The 15,955-nt window shown below is 40.6% G+C and overlaps 1 protein-coding gene across 2 annotated transcripts in view; it reads right to left on the bottom strand.

Annotated features, from left to right (window-relative positions):
- rhpn2 (rhophilin, Rho GTPase binding protein 2) overlaps window positions 1–13,610 on the bottom strand; it is a 41,831-nt gene extending 28,221 nt beyond the window's left edge. For both annotated transcript variants that reach the window (XM_034201275.1, XM_034201277.1), the window contains exons 1-2: window positions 13,391–13,610; window positions 2,235–2,350 (exon numbers count right to left, since the gene is read on the bottom strand). In XM_034201275.1, coding sequence (XP_034057166.1) covers window positions 2,235–2,350; window positions 13,391–13,456 — 182 coding nt within the window. In that variant the 5' untranslated portion in view covers window positions 13,457–13,610. The remainder of the gene's footprint in view (window positions 1–2,234; window positions 2,351–13,390) is intronic.
- Window positions 13,611–15,955: the final 2,345 nt, after the last annotated feature.

Below are 15,955 nucleotides of genomic sequence, written 5' to 3'. Positions count from 1 at the left end.
GCCGCTGACGTCACTTCTTCTTCTTCTGCTTTGGGTTTACTGGCAGGCCGCAAACCACTTCACGGCGTATACTGCCGCCCAAAGTCCCCGGCCGGAAGTCCCCGGAGTTGGGGACTGTAAATTGCCAGAACGCCGACACCTCCTCATCTCCACCGCTCCCATGTTTTATTTTGTGTTGCCATAAGTTAGTCTCTCTGCGTTTCTGCGCTGGGCTAATGCTAATGCGAGGATAATAAAATGGCGGCTTCACAAAACTTTTTGGGAGTTTTACGGGGCGTGGTTTGCAATCCGCCCAGCCAATCAGACATATAGCTCTTTTCTCACAAGAGAGCCGTACGAAAGTCCCTGCTCTCTAGCAGCTCTCTGCTCTCTAGCAGGGACTTTCGTGGGGGTAAAAAGGTTCTCATGAACAAATTTTAGTACCAGCTCTTTTTGGTGTGAACGCGATAAAAGAGGCTAACGTCCACGCTAGCTTCCACGCTAGCTGCTATATGTTTTGCATTGAGGTGATACTTGAGGCTTGATGTGCTGCGGTGATATGCGAATTCCTTTTTGCATAATTTGCACTAGTGCTGTAGCGACGCGTCGACGACGTCGACTTCAAAATATCGTCGACGACATATTTCCGCGTCGACGCGTCGCTACACACACGTGGGTCACCCAAAGCAACAAGCAGTTCGCAATCGCACTTCAAACACAATGGAGACTGAAACGGCTACCACCTCCTCCTCACAGGATTGCGCACGAAGCCCCCAAACGAAAACATCTCGCCCTAGGTCTTCAAAAGCATGGGAATATTTTAAAGTTAGTCCAAAACGCAAAGATATTTATATATTTATATCTCACTGAGACTGCTGCATAGCCTAGCAGAAGCAGCAGCTAGCTGTGGTGGCTACCATTAGCAGCTAGCATTTGCTCCGATTTTTACATAAAATGGAATTATGGATTATAAATTCAATCATTTTTGTATACATAGACGTTAAGAACCTATGGATTAACCGATTCAGCCGCGTTTTTTCTCATTTTATTGCCATTGAACACGTCTTTTGATCAGATTACGGTGGTGAGACGATCTCCCGAGAAGCTCTGTGAAGGTACGTGTTGTGATGACTGTATTTGTTTCCCCTGTCGCGAGTCCGGATCACTCAGTGATGATACTATATACCTACATAATCTGTGGAGTCTCAGCTTTAATCGGATATCTTGTATGTGCAGCTATGATAAGTAATAAGGGTACTTTTATCTTGAGTTATGTGCCAATGTCCGTTAGCATTTTTCGCTCAGGGGTCATTTAGATGCTTCTTATGAGACTTGTGTTTTGTTTTGGTAAACATGGTTTGTATCGTCAGTTAGCTGAGATTATTTCCGTTAATCTGGTATAACACATTAATAGGTTCTTAAATATTAAGATCCCCTGAGACACAGTATCGTGAAAAAAAAAAAATTTTTACATTACGTTTTTTTTACATTACGTTTTTTATGAATTGAACAACAGAAAAATAATCGTTAGATTAGTCGACTAATCGATCAAATAATCGCCCGATTAATCGTTTTCAAAATAATCGTTTCCCCCCAGCACTAATTTGCACACAACCGTCTTATCGTCTTATCGACGCTTCCATCCGTCCGTTTTTTAAAACAACATTTCCCACTGTGGTTTGTTGTTGTCTGAAGTCATGAACGTTAGTTGGTGCTCCAGTATAATCGGTACGCCTGAAACTCATCCAGTGAGAAACGTTCCGCGGTGCAAAAATAAGTGCGATTAAAATGCGTTAATTTTTGTGTAATTAATTCATCTTAATTAACGCGTTAAAGTCCCGGCCCTAATAAATATATTTATTTTAATTTATTACAAATCCTTATTTTAACTTCTTATGTTTGTATACATATTTGTATCTGAAATGTAATCAAACTCAAAACAAAACCACAAAACACAGATCTGTGTTTTCATGGTTCATGGAATGCTCTTCTTCGAGGTGTTGCCTAATGCCGTCTGTCCCCGGTGTCGTTTGAAGTATCTTAAGAATTCATGACCGAACAATGAAAGACACCAAACCAATGTGTCCCAACATCAACAGACCCACTGAAGTTTACTAGAGGTCACAAATACCTCGATTACATAACTGACTAGCAATGCGTTTAAATAAATAACAACGGATGAATGGCGTGAGAGATAAGCAGACACAGATATACAGATACGTGCATGTATTATCTGTCATCATTTGAGGTCTTACTTCAGCAGGTTCTCAGCTCCAGCCCTCATCCTCATCTGTTTGATGATCTGCTGGTTCACAGTCGCTCGTCTGTTCTGCAGTTTGCTCCGTCCGGTCGCTGCAAACGGGTTGCAACCCTGAGGCAAGGAGAAGAGGGAACACAGGTCAGCAGGAGATCAAATCCTGGGTGAATACGTTTTCAAAAACATGGGCATCGAGAAAAATGTGCAAACTGCAAGAAGAAGTAGGACCAATTGCAACCATCATTTGGTTAATAACATAACATAAATCAAGTCACTCAAACTCAGTATGTATCTTTATTTGTATATTCCAAGTCTCTCCCAAACGTTTATCTTCTTCGTTAAAGGTGGGGTAGGTCATTTTGGAGAAACCAGCTCGAGTGCGTTACAATTTGAAAATACACAGCCGGAGAAAATCTGCCACTTCCTTACAGAGCCCCTCCTCCAACACACACAAACACGCACATGACCAATGAGGGCACGAGGTAAATGTGTGCACAGATGGAAGGCATGGAGTTTTTCTGCTTTTCTCAGATGTATATATATTAAAGTGAATATCTTTCGGTTTGTGACTGACCAAAAAAGACTTTTAAGGAAGCAGATGTGGCTCCAAGGTGTAAAATGATCATTGGTTGCATCCCCAGTCCCTGTAGTCAACATGTAGAAGTAGGGCTGTGCAATTAATCGTATTTTAATCGCGATTACGATTATGGTTTGCGACGATTAGGAAAACAGCATAATTGACAAAATACGATTATTTTGCTGGGTGCGCTTTCGCCCCTCCCTAAAAGCCCACTCGGCCACGTGGGAGTGACATGTGTTGTGAGTGTTCAGCGCAAGCGAAGATGTCAGAACAAGAGCAGCAACTAGTTAAAAAGAAGGGTCGCGGGGAGATTCCCAGTCGATCGCGAGATGTGTCTAAAAATAGAACAATAATATTCTGTTTTATCGTTAATGTCCTGTAACATAATGTTCCCGTGCCAGAATAATGCACTTGAACGCATCAAAGCTTTGTGATTGGCCGGCCTCACCCCATGTGTCTGGGCGTGGCTGGTGAGCAGTGCACTAGTTCGCTGACGTTGTCCGTGTCAACAGCATGGATGGTCAACAGGAGTGACAGTCCGCACACACAAGACCGCAATTATGGCAGAAGCAAAAAAGCCCAAAATATATAATTTTCACTCCAAGTGGGAGGATCATTATTTTTGTATCTATTCCAATTCAAAGTCCATCTGTCTCATCTGCAATGCGAGCGTGGCTTTATCGAAGAAGGGTAATTTAGGAGCGGCATTTCAAAACAGTGCACAAACGCTACGAGACGGAATTCCCTCCTAATTCTGCCCTACGCTCCAAAAGGGGAGGGGCCTGAAAGGACAGCTAAATGCACAGCAGCCCATTTTCACCAGGCCCAACAACAAGAGCAAGGCTGCTACCAGAGCATCTTATCGTGTCAGTCACGTTCTTGCGAAACACATGAAGTCTTTCAAAGATGGCGAAGTTGTGAAAGAAGCTTTCCTGGAGGCTGCGACGCACTTTTGTGGGACAGTAAAAATAACAGCAGCATTTCAACAGGTTTTTGATATAATAAAAACTCAATTTAGATACTGTTATTAATCTGCTGTAAGTTTTAGTTTGTTTGAATTTATTCATGATAATTATTGTACAAAATGGTATAAGAATGCAAACATTAAGATCTGTTCTGTTTAAATTGATTATAGTCTATCAGTTCAGAAACTAGTGTTGCTTGCATCCTATTTTAAAAGGCATTTCTTTTTATACTCTAATAAAATGCAACAAAAAATGGGTTTGATTCTATTAATGTTGTCTTTTTTATTGCACTGTTGCTGCAGCAGATTACTGTGTAGCTTCAGATCTGAGTTGTCTTATTAGTAAGCCTAATTTATACTTTTGTAGCAACACTATTTTTATATAATGGCAAAGAAAGGGTTCTTCAGAGTCTTTTCTTTTTTTCCTGTGTCATATGTGGCAGCACTGCCACAAGTTCCTCTTCAGAGAGGGTCTTCAGTACAGGTGGCAATATTGTCACCTGCCTGCGCTCATCTCTGAAACCAGACCATGTAAACAGGCTGGTGTTTCCTGCAAAACATCTTTAAGAGATGACACGAGCAGCCCTACCAGCATGGTGTGACCATGCTGGCCTAAACATTTTTATTTGGTCTTAAATTGTAGTTCAACATTTATTTCCTGTTACTTCTGGACCATGACGGTTGGCCAGCCTTCAACGTTTAACTGAGTGGAATATGTTGAATATGTTATACCAAAATGTTGGCTATATGTTAAGGAGTTTTCAGTAGGTTGTGACAGTGCACTGCATCATATTTGATTTAATTTATTTTGGTCTAATTTATTTTTATTTATCATATTAATAATATATGTTTAGTATGGTTTTGGAAGTGCGCTCCAACACATTTATTGATCTTGTTTATTGGTAAAATATTATTTGTTTTAAAGTTCAATAAATGGTCAATGAATAATCGTCAAAATAATCGTGATTATGATTTTTGCCATAATCGCACAGCCCTATGTAGAAGTGTCCTTGACCCCATATTGCTTCCCTAAGTCTAGGTTACTGAAGTGTATGTAAGTCGAACCCTCGTTCAGAGAGTTTAGTCAGGGCCAAAACTGACCATCTTCACTTGTTTGTTCTAAAAATGTTAACCCAGATTCATCTATTAGCTATTTCCTCTAAATGACTAGGCAGCATTTGCTTTAAACATTCCCTTGTCATCACTATTTTAGCCCATTAGGCCATTAAAATTAAATGATGTCAATGTTTATCCATCAACACCAGTTGGGTGTGGGAGAAGCTGCACCTTGTTCAATCAAACACACGTGCTCTCACTCTGTGTTTACGGCCTGTATGTGGCCGCACTGTGTGTCCTTGTCCCAAACACAAGTGTCCCAGCCTCACTAAGTCAACAGGCTGTTACTCACCAGCACAGATAAAGTGGCCTTAGACATTCATACGGACTGACTCACAGCAGAGGTGCGGTTTGCACTGTATTACAATGGAAACAACCAGCATGAAGCACAGAAACCTGTTAGCTTAGAATAACCAGTTAGTTTACAGTCCACAACTCATTTTCATCCAATTCATTTATCTGACTAAGTATGAGGTCAGCAGTACATGATTCAATTTGTAGATAACGTCAGAAGTCAACAAAAATACAGGTATCAACATTCCTGTGAGCAGAGATGACACAGAGCTACAAAGTCAATCACATGGCAATTCCTCATATGTCCATCTCAAGGAGCAATTCACCTGTAGCCTCCTTCACTGGCAGCCCGAATCCGCTCTAAGATACCGATACTAGCTTCCTGGATGTAAACGGATCCGGTCCATTCTACATCCAGGACATGGTTTAATGTTACACCCCAGCACGTGCATCAGCCAATCGCTCACTACTCCCTCAATACCAATGGGTCCCAGACTCCCAGATACCCCTTAACAAAAACAAGCGTTAACTTGTGGAACGAGCCCCACATTGATATTAGGCATGCAGATAGTCTACACATCTCCCGTAGCAGACTGAAAGCCCACCTGTTTCCACTGCACCTTGGCCGATAAAAAACAATTAAAAAACCTCCAGGATTCTTTATTATCTACTATTTCATAGTAGAATGCCCTTATTGTATTTGTGAGTTACAAAGTGTGTTCCACATAACTGAAACATCCTATACTTTTGAATCCAGATCATTTGTATTGCATTTCTTTCCCGTCTCTCCACCCTTGTTTCCTGTATGCTTTCACACTGCTTACTGTCGATTGAAGAAGAAAATGCCACTATAATATTTAACAAATACAATTGCTGGTACAAGTAAGCAGTGACAGTGTCCTTCTTAAGTACATTTGTCAACATTTTAGGTCAAATGGTTGCAAAAAGAGTCACATTAGGTGCTGTTTACACGAGAACGCAAACGGTTGTATCTGCTACTTTTCTCTTTCGTATAGCCCGTTCGTTCACACGAGGCCGTAACGGAAACACGGAAACGGACCCCGCAAACGATAACGGGTCCCAAGGTGGATAGATCTGCAAACGGAACTCTCTGGGGGGCCAAACAGCTCAGTGTGTACGTCCTATACGATCGTTTCCTGATAACGCATGGTCAGTACTGTCAGTAGCTACTGATGTTAGTGCAAAATCTACAGCTCCTCTACCACAACCATCAGCAACAAGTGGACATGGAGAACTACATGAACTACATGTTGCTAAATCCACCGCGGGGCATAAACAGAAGGGCAACCATGGCAACCATGCTCGGGGTCTTCTTCACGGCTTTTGGTGTATTTTGTGGCGGAAGTACAGGGCCACTAATGGCGCGTTTCCACTGGACCGGGTAGCTCGCTTTAAGCGTGCCGAGCCGTGCGGGGCCCGTTTTTGGTTGCGTTTCCACTTGGCCTAGTTTTGGCCCGGGGCTACTTTTTCACCTTTTTTCTGGCCCGAATAAATCGTGGTTCTAGGGCCAGGAACAACCAGGCTGAGTCGGGCTGAGTATGCTAAACTAGAGAGAGAATCGCTGGCAAGGGGGCTACAACTACAACAAGATGAACATATTTGACCGTGATTTAAATTGTAATACACGTTTCAAAATGATGCCGAAGTAACAACATACTGATACCGGTTAGTAAAAACCATGAATTAATGCTTTGACAAGTCTGCAGACAGACGGCAGGCGAAAAACCCTTTTAAAATGCGTGTTTTCTAAATGTAGCTTGGCTAAGCTAACGTTATATATGCTCCGACCGTCCACACTCACAACAACGGCCTATACAGACATAAATAAACCAGCGACTGTATTCCCCATGACACAGGCAGTCTGTGGTTTGTACTTGTTTAACTTTTGTCAAGTTTCTGAACAGATATGAGGAGCTGTGAGCTCTGAGTTGTCTGTGTTGTGTTGTTTTTCTGGGGCTCTCATTGAAGATGACGTCATGGCTCCGCCTACACTGCGTTACTATAGTAACTGCCCCAGTTCCTAAACTGTAATGGAAGCGCAGCATTAAAGTGAGCCGGGCCTAATAAGGCCTAACCAAACCGAGCGAGGCCTGCAGTGGAAACGCGCCATTACAGGCCGGCATATACGTACTACAGCATCTCCAGCGCTTTCAAGAGGTCTCGTGTGAACGGAAGACTTTTTTGATATCGTATTCGGTTCGTTTGCGTTTTGTATGCGTTCCCGTGTAAATGGGGTCTTAAACTCAGCCTCTTCTCTACAACCACTCACTTGGGTGTTCCTGTGCAAACACTTCAGTGACCTGCCAGTGTAATGAGTAACCATTTACACAAATGAGAGGCTTGTTAGTTTCACAATAGAGACGTATCGAGGCTGCCAGATGCAGGAGCTATTCTTAGAATCACAGTAGGGTGTGGACTTAGTGGAGTTTGTGTCACGTCATCATTACATCAGAAACCCAGGTGTATGTTTGAGTTAGAGAACAAGAGAGAGGCTAGTGGTTGATAGTAACCATAGCAGTTTGTTTCTATTTTTAAATAAGTGGCACGCTATAAAAACGTCCACTCATACATTCCAAAGGGATGATCCTGGTACTACATACCAACACTATGCTTTCATTATTAAATCTTACAGTTATAGTAGTCCATAAAACTGATGGTTTGATACCACACCTCTACTTCTGGAAATCTGATGATATATATATTATGACTTTTGGATTGATTTGGAAATAGTTTACATCTGTGTGCGATATATGCACATGACCTTAATATTGGTATGACATAACCAACATTTTTGCCAACATGAAACCATGTTGTCGTTTTTGAGACTCTTTCCAATTCAAAAAAAATTCTGGGACATAATATCGTTTTTCGTAAGAGGACAACATCGAGCTCTACATTCAAGTGGCACATGGAATTGAATAAATAGCTCTGGCTATGCCTCCACCTTGCTCATCGAACCACTCACTAACAACTCGCAACAAACAGTAAAGCCTGTCTCTAGCATACTAAACACTTAATTACAGAAAAACACAAAGACAGTCCTGTCTGTTATCATATCCATCAAACAGCCAATCATTCTGCTGTCGCATAACCGGGGCTTATTAAAGAACATGTAGAGCAATGGTTCATGGGATACTTGGATAATACAACTGGTGATTAAGACTGGCAGCATTACGGACTTGTAATGATTTGTTCACCCTATAAACATACAGTGAATGTGCACAGTATCTCAATATTCACTCTAGTCCAATAACTGAGGAGGCACTTCACCATGCTCCAAAAGGAATGCGCTATATTGATTTCAATTAAAGGAATCTCAATATTTAGTGAAATACAGTGAATTTAATGACCCAACATTTGATACTCTTAGAGCCTAGGATTCTGGGGATGATACAGGATTTTATAACAGATCACAATCAAAACTACTTTGATTGTGTTTTTAATTTACCAATGTTCATTAAAAACATGCAATGTAAGGTTAAGTAATTCCAGTACATTTTAGCGCCTTTTCAAATAGCTCACGGCATGTTTTCAAAATTATCGGGATAATATCTTGAAAAACAATGATCTAAGCAAGGATAATCCTCCCATGCCTATAGCTGTTTTTTTGTCTTTTTTCTAATACAACCCTGCAAAGAGAATGACTGAGTGTTTCCAAGTTTAGAGAGCTTGTCTGGTTCCTGAACCAGGACACATGTTGTCAATTTGTGTCTGTGGTCTGGCTCAAGGACGGCCTCGGGACAGATGCTATGTCAATGCTCTTGTTGGCCGAGGAGGACATGGAGACGAATCATGCTGATTCGGCTTTTTGTTCTGCCATCTTTCCATCCTGCAGTCGGACCTCAGCCTGCTGGAGATGAAACAGTGGAGGGCTGGGAAGCCAGCCGTGAACCACAACAGCTCCCTAGAGCATCAGCCTTGTAAATGATTAACCCCGTTTTCACCCAGGAGAAAGTGGGGCACAGAAAATGGGAGCAAAGATTGTCTTTGGCCCAAGTTGGTTAAAATTTGACAGAAAAAGTTTCCAGATTACAAATCTCTTTCAAATGACAAAATGCCATCTCATTGCTTTGTGATTTCAACTGACGTGCAAGCCTTGTTTCTACATGAGAGTAGACTCTAGAGCAGGGGTGGGGAACCTCCAGCCTCCGTATACGGTCCGCGAGACCCTTTGATACGGCCCTTGCGGTAATTTATAAACACACGCAAAACATTTTTTTCAAAGAAATCTAGACCGCAAAATAATTATACAAGTGATTGCCTGTTTTTCCAGGCCAAGGTCAGGGTCCTTGAACAAAACACGAGCCTAACGTGTCATCACGTGGTATATGTCTGGTCTGACAGGGGTGCAGTTCTGACGGAGAGCACCGGAACGCCGCTCCGCCACTTCAGAAATTGCAGCACCCATAAGGAGCCATACACATGCCGCAGTTTTTGCGTGGCTGTGTCTTTAGTTGAAAGCCCAGTGGCGATCTGTTCATCCGTCATACTGATCATACAGTCAATAACTTTGTTGTTATTAGCATCTGGTTAGCTAGCTATGCTAACGAATATAAGAAGCTTTTTCTACAACCAGTGAGGTAAAGGCACATCTTTACATGATCATTATAAAAAAATAAGAGAATAAAAAAAACTGGTATAAAATACTATATGACAGTAAAACAAAGTTATTATTAATAAACAAGATGTAATGTAATAGTTTAAAAGGGGAGTGATTTGTAAAATATCCATAAAGAAAAAGTAAATCTGCTTACAGTTCTGTTTGATAGATCTCTTAATGTTGCTCTCAAAGTGCACCAGATTAATGCTTTAACTTCAACATTTAAAAAAAAAAATCTGCCATCATGCCATAACCGTGCACGTGCATGCATGCGCGAGCAGTGTTGGGACTAACTACAAAGTAACGCGTTACTGTAACGCCGTTATTTTCGGCAGTAACTAGTACTCTAACGCATTACTTTTTAAATTCAGTAACTCAGTTACCGTTACGACATGGTGCGTTACTCCGTTAGTTTTTTTATATAGTCAACAGCCAGGCGAACAGAGATGAGAACTGTACTTAAGTACAGTACTTGAGTAAATGTACTTTGATACTTCCTGTGTCACATGCGGAGAGTCGGGCTGTGGGCGTGTTTGTGTTGTTTACTAACAAGACTATCATGGCGGCGGCGGAGCTCAAGTCTAGTTTCTCCACCTGGAGATATTCTCACTATTTCACTTTTGTCGAGCACAAAGAAAAGAACGTTTTAGTTAAATGTAAGTTGTGTCTTGGCGGGTCAAAGATCCTATCTACTGCCCAAACCAGTCATTCAAATCTCTTAAAACATCTGCAAAAACAACATGCTGGGACGAAGCTAGTAGCTAAGACCACAGAGACTCATCCAACGCCACTCCACCTCCACCTAAGCAACAGCGGCTGGATTTTAACCAAGGGACTGCTGGCCAGGGAAAAGTCGATAAAGCCATCGCACGGTATGTTGTAGAACACATGCAGGCTATTGCTACAGTGGAGTCACCCGCTTTCAGGGAGCTAGTTAGCATGATACCATGTCCGGGCGGCACACAGCATATGGGACGGAAAACTTTTTCCAACTACCTGGAGAAAGAATATACAAAAATGGAAAGCCAGCTAATATCGATGCAATCCAGATTGCATATAATGCATGTGAAGTTGATCAACAGATTGTATTATTCTTCAATGCAATAACAGTACTGAAATGAAGGCTATAAGGGCATTAATGGGAGACATTTTTCCAAGTAACTAAAACGTTACTTTTTACAGTAACGCATTACTTTTTGGTGTAAGTAACTAGTAAAGTAACTGAGTTACTTTTGAAATGAAGTAACTAGTAATGGTAACTAGTTACTGGTTTTCAGTAACTAGCACAACACTGTGCGTGAGTCATGGTAAGATATCTGGATTAAGAGGTTGCTTTTTCTTTGCACAGCAGAAAAGAAAGGCGAAATGAATGGGCTGTGATTTTAGTTTTTTTAAGCAGAGGTTGAGTTCAATCATTTGTACGGCCCTCAGAGGATGTTGTAAACATTGAAATGGCCCTTGAGAAGGAAAAGGTTCCCCACCCCTGCTCTAGAGTGATCAACAATGAGAAATGTATTAAGAGTGAGAACAAAGGAGAAAAAAGTGCTCTAAAATGTGTGTTACAGTAGCACAGTTTGTGATTGAGATATTAGTCTCTGCCGTCTCCCATCATGCCCTGTGGCAGTGCCCTGCCCTGGCTCCCACTGACCTGTATAGACACAGGAAGTGCAGCACAAAGCCTAAATCCAGACAGCGTTCAGAAAAGGATTCGGGGATTGAAAGACACAAAGGCACTGTTCAGATGCCCATCTAAACTAGCTTGTCTGTAAACACTCTGGTTGAGGACACTAGTACAAATACGAAGGAATGAGACATGGGCCGCAGACTGGGAACTCGGTAAAAACAGTTTATCACTCAACCAATGCCAAGTGCTTCTCTCATAGCCTCAGACTAGACCAACTTACAGCTCCTGAAAACGTTACAGTTGAAGGAACATGAAAACTGGTTAGAGAGGTTCCTCCTGGTCCCTTTTCAGTAAATGGTAATTACTTACATAATGATAGCTCGTCAGCCTATTTACATGAGGAGTCAACTTCAACACAAACTCTGGCAGGGAAAATTCTCCTCTTATCTGATCTATCCATTTAGATAACCTGGCACTTACATTTACATTGCAATCATTCAGCTAATGCTGTTATCCAGAGCACCTCCCAGGTGTGCAACTGTAAGATATGGTTAATCAATAAAAAGGTCAAAAGGGCTTTAGTGCCCTTACAGTGTTTCCTTAAACACAACAGCTGTTTGTTGTGATTGTCTAAGGGCAGGAGGCTAATCTGACCTGAGTTTACCAGGCAAGCATATCAAAAGAGCCTCCTACTAATTGTCAATCAACCTCACACCTTTGACAAACTAATTATGGGATGTTTGGTCACTGGCCTTTTCAGTTTCTGGCTATCAGTAACTGCAGGAGATACAGCTATTCTTGGACACACACACACACACACACACACACACACACACACACACACACACACACACACACACACACACACACACACACACACACACACACACACACACACACACACACACACACACACACACACACACACACACACACACACACACACACACACACACACACACACACACACACACACACACACACACACACACACACACACACACACACACACACACACACACACACACACACACACACACACACACAGCTGAAGCTGACAGGGCTGAGGTTTCTGCTGCTGCTGGTGAGTGACACATCAGTTTCTGGAGTATTGTGCTAAATACTACATTTCAACTTTATTTTAAAATTGTGTCCATTTGGTATTTTATATTTATATTTAAATTTAGATTACTGATTGTATTTAATACATTGTAAAAACATGGTTCCGGCTCTCGTCAGTTCCTAACCCAAAGTATAAAGAATGTGATAACAAAGGTAAGATAACTTGTATAGAGCACAACGACATGCAGAGGTGGAAGAAGCACCCTTTTACTTAAGTAAAAGTTAAATTACCAAAGTGTATGAATACTTTGTTACAAGTATTCAAACTGTTAGTCAAATAAAAGTACAAAAGTATTGTCATCTAAATACAAATAGTAATTATTGAAGTATTCATGTGTTTATCAAGCTGGTAGTGGGTAAATGTAGTGGAGTAAAAGTACAATATTTACCCCTGAATTGTTGTGGAGTAGAAGTAAAAAGTAACATAAAATGGAAAAACTCAAGTAAAGTACAAGTAACTCAGATTTGTACTTGCGTACATTAGGCCTACTTGAGTAAATGTACGTAGTTACTTTACACCACTGGCGACCAGTAACGTTATTAACGGCAGTGAGAAAAAAAAACATTATAGTTGTGTTTTGAGGGCTTTGATAGATGCCATGTGTATGCTAGCAATGCATTGAGATAGTAGCTGAACATATAAAATGGTAATGGCTCTAGTTAAGTCGTAAACATGTTAGAAACATTAAGCTAACAATAAGCTTATGGCATTATTGACATGTTTTACATTTTAAACTGTAACATGTGCGGAGGCATCGCCCTGTCAATGAAGCCTTCATGACCTAGACGGTTATATTACGCTACAAAGTGAAGTGACTCGACACAAAACTCACCTTTTTGAAGTAACTGCCGTCACCCCCGCTGTCTGTAATGCCATTTGGTAAAAGAGTGTCCGTCATCCTGAAGATTATCAGACTCCGACACTTTCCGAGGAAAAACAAGACAATTAAATTGTGTATTTGAAGCAGAAGGCTGTAGTTCAACAGGTGGGTGTCCTCTCTCCTCCGACGTGTGTCTGCTCTCTCACTCTGCTCCGCCGGCTGGAGACTTCTCCAGCAGAAACTCCGCCCAAAGGAGACAGACTGGGTGGTGCGTTCACAGCCCCCAAAACTCACCGGACAGCACCTGTGTCGTTCATGTAATTAAGGCTAACCTAGCATAACGCTCTGGCAGAATACGTAAAACAGTTAGAAATAAAAAGAACCACTTTGCTTCCACTTTGTTTCTCACTAATAATGCACAATTAATATACATGTCACCAAGATTTCAATCTGGTTTACAGGAGCTGCACGCACCACCTGCTGAGCCGGCTAGCCCTAATACTAGTTAACAGATTGGTGTAAAGGCTACTGGATTTGTAAAAATCTGTAATGTTATTTACTTAATCTTATAATTAGAATGGTCATTTCAAAAGTAAAAAGCAAGACAACTACCAATTCACTCAGATAAAAACGTAAATAAGGCTACAGAAAAATAATTAACTTTAACTTAGGTTCATGATAATATTATTAATAATAATAATAACATTTTTAAAATATTAATATTTTATCTTAGTTTTCATTATTTATTAGTTTCTATACCATTTTAACAACCCTTTTAAATGTTTGCTACATTTGTTTCTTTTGTTGGAAAGTTGAAATAAAGTGAATAAGTATTATATAGCTCCCTGTTGACCTGTTGACAAAGTAATGTAGCTACAGTATCAGTGCTGTAAGTTAAAAAATAATTAAATATCCATTATATAATATAATCAAGCAAATACACTGACAAGGGATTTCCCAGCAAAAGTAGCACAGCACTTGTGAATTTTTTTTAAATGTCGTACTTTGAATAGACGTGACAGTTATACAAAAATAATGCAAATGGTTCTTCTATTTAAAACCACAAGGAAGCTCGTGGTATAGCATCAAACCTGTCTCTCCAGCTTTCTGCACTCTGACATTGCAGTACTATTCCAGGTAATTGTATTATGTAAATAAATACCATATCCATATCCTCAAAAATATACAACTTGGAGATGTATGCATGGAGGATGAACAAAAAAGGTAGTAGGTGGACACCTAAGCTAACTTCAATAATAGTAAGTGCTTGTTTAGGGTATGATAGCAGTTTATGTGTTGTACATGTTAAGCCAATTGTTTTGTTTTTGTCAGAGGTGAAACAAGAGGAGCCGTCTGCTTGTGTGTGGCTGGTTTTGCCAGTTAGAAAGCAGGTTAAACCTCTGTTTGTGGAAGAAGTGCTTATTAATGTCAGGAGAGGAGAGGATTAATGATAGCAACTAAACAGAGGTGAAGCAAGGACAATAAAGGTGTTTCAGTGGCTGTAAACTAGGCCAAGGCTATCATTGTTTGGGTATGTACTGCATCGGAAAGCCAGGCGAAGGCATGTATGACGGAATCACTTTTATAGCCTTGTTATTTTCTGGCTTTATGGCTTTTTTTTTTACTTGAGCATGTCAAGGACCAAAAACTGAACGTCACTCGTGTCAGTGTCAGCACATAACCACTTGAATGACCATTTATTAAGGTGTGACACTTTCCCACAGCATTGAGCTAGAAAAACAACCCTGTACCAAACTGGTCTAGCTGGTTGTGTTGGTGACCAGCTCAAAGTCAAGTGGGTCAGTTTCAGTCTGACACAGTTTTCCCCCCTAAGTTGTTGGGTGGGAACAAGTAAGGAAATCACATTTCTGTATAAATGTATAACATTGTTTAGAAGTCAGAACATTAACAGTTTTTGTTCATGGTCAAAATGTGTTTATGTTTGACACTTCAGATTTGACAAGGTGGTTTTAAAAAAAAATTGTACAGTGACATGGTAACAACACAGTCTAAAATGTTTGAGATTATAAAGGTCTGAACAAGGTTACATAAAAGTATTAGAAAATGTGCAGGAGCTACTGTTTTTGTGAATAGAAAGATGTGGAGCCAAGAGAGTTTGCGAATTATTATTATTATATTATTTCTGATGAAATTGCTATGTATTGTACAACTTTAATAATTGATCAAGATGAAATGAGTTCTCAACAGGTTTTATCATTGACTGTGCTATCCTGGCTCCAACATGGTGGAATGAGCTCCCCATTGACATCAGGACAGCAGAAAGCTTACACATCTTCCTGCGCAGACTGAAAACTCATCTCTTTCGACTCCACTTTGAGCGATATAATTACTATCAAAGCACTTGCATACTAATAAAGGACTGGCTTCTCTAAAGCCAGTTGAGTAGCACTTGAAATGTTTTAGCTTTATGAAACCTGATGTACTTATATGATTCTGTTTTCTTCAAGTTTGTATCTTGTTGGTCGAATGCACTTATTGTAAGTCGTTTTGGATAAAAGCGTCAGCTAAATGCAATGTAATGTAAAAAGAACCAGGGATGAAGGAAAAAACAGTGGC

Source organism: Gymnodraco acuticeps, unplaced genomic scaffold (assembly GCF_902827175.1).
Source record: "Gymnodraco acuticeps unplaced genomic scaffold, fGymAcu1.1, whole genome shotgun sequence".
Taxonomy (NCBI): domain Eukaryota; kingdom Metazoa; phylum Chordata; class Actinopteri; order Perciformes; family Bathydraconidae; genus Gymnodraco; species Gymnodraco acuticeps.
The sequence above is the reverse complement of the archived record's forward strand: the minus strand, read 5'-3'. Positions and strand labels throughout refer to the sequence as shown.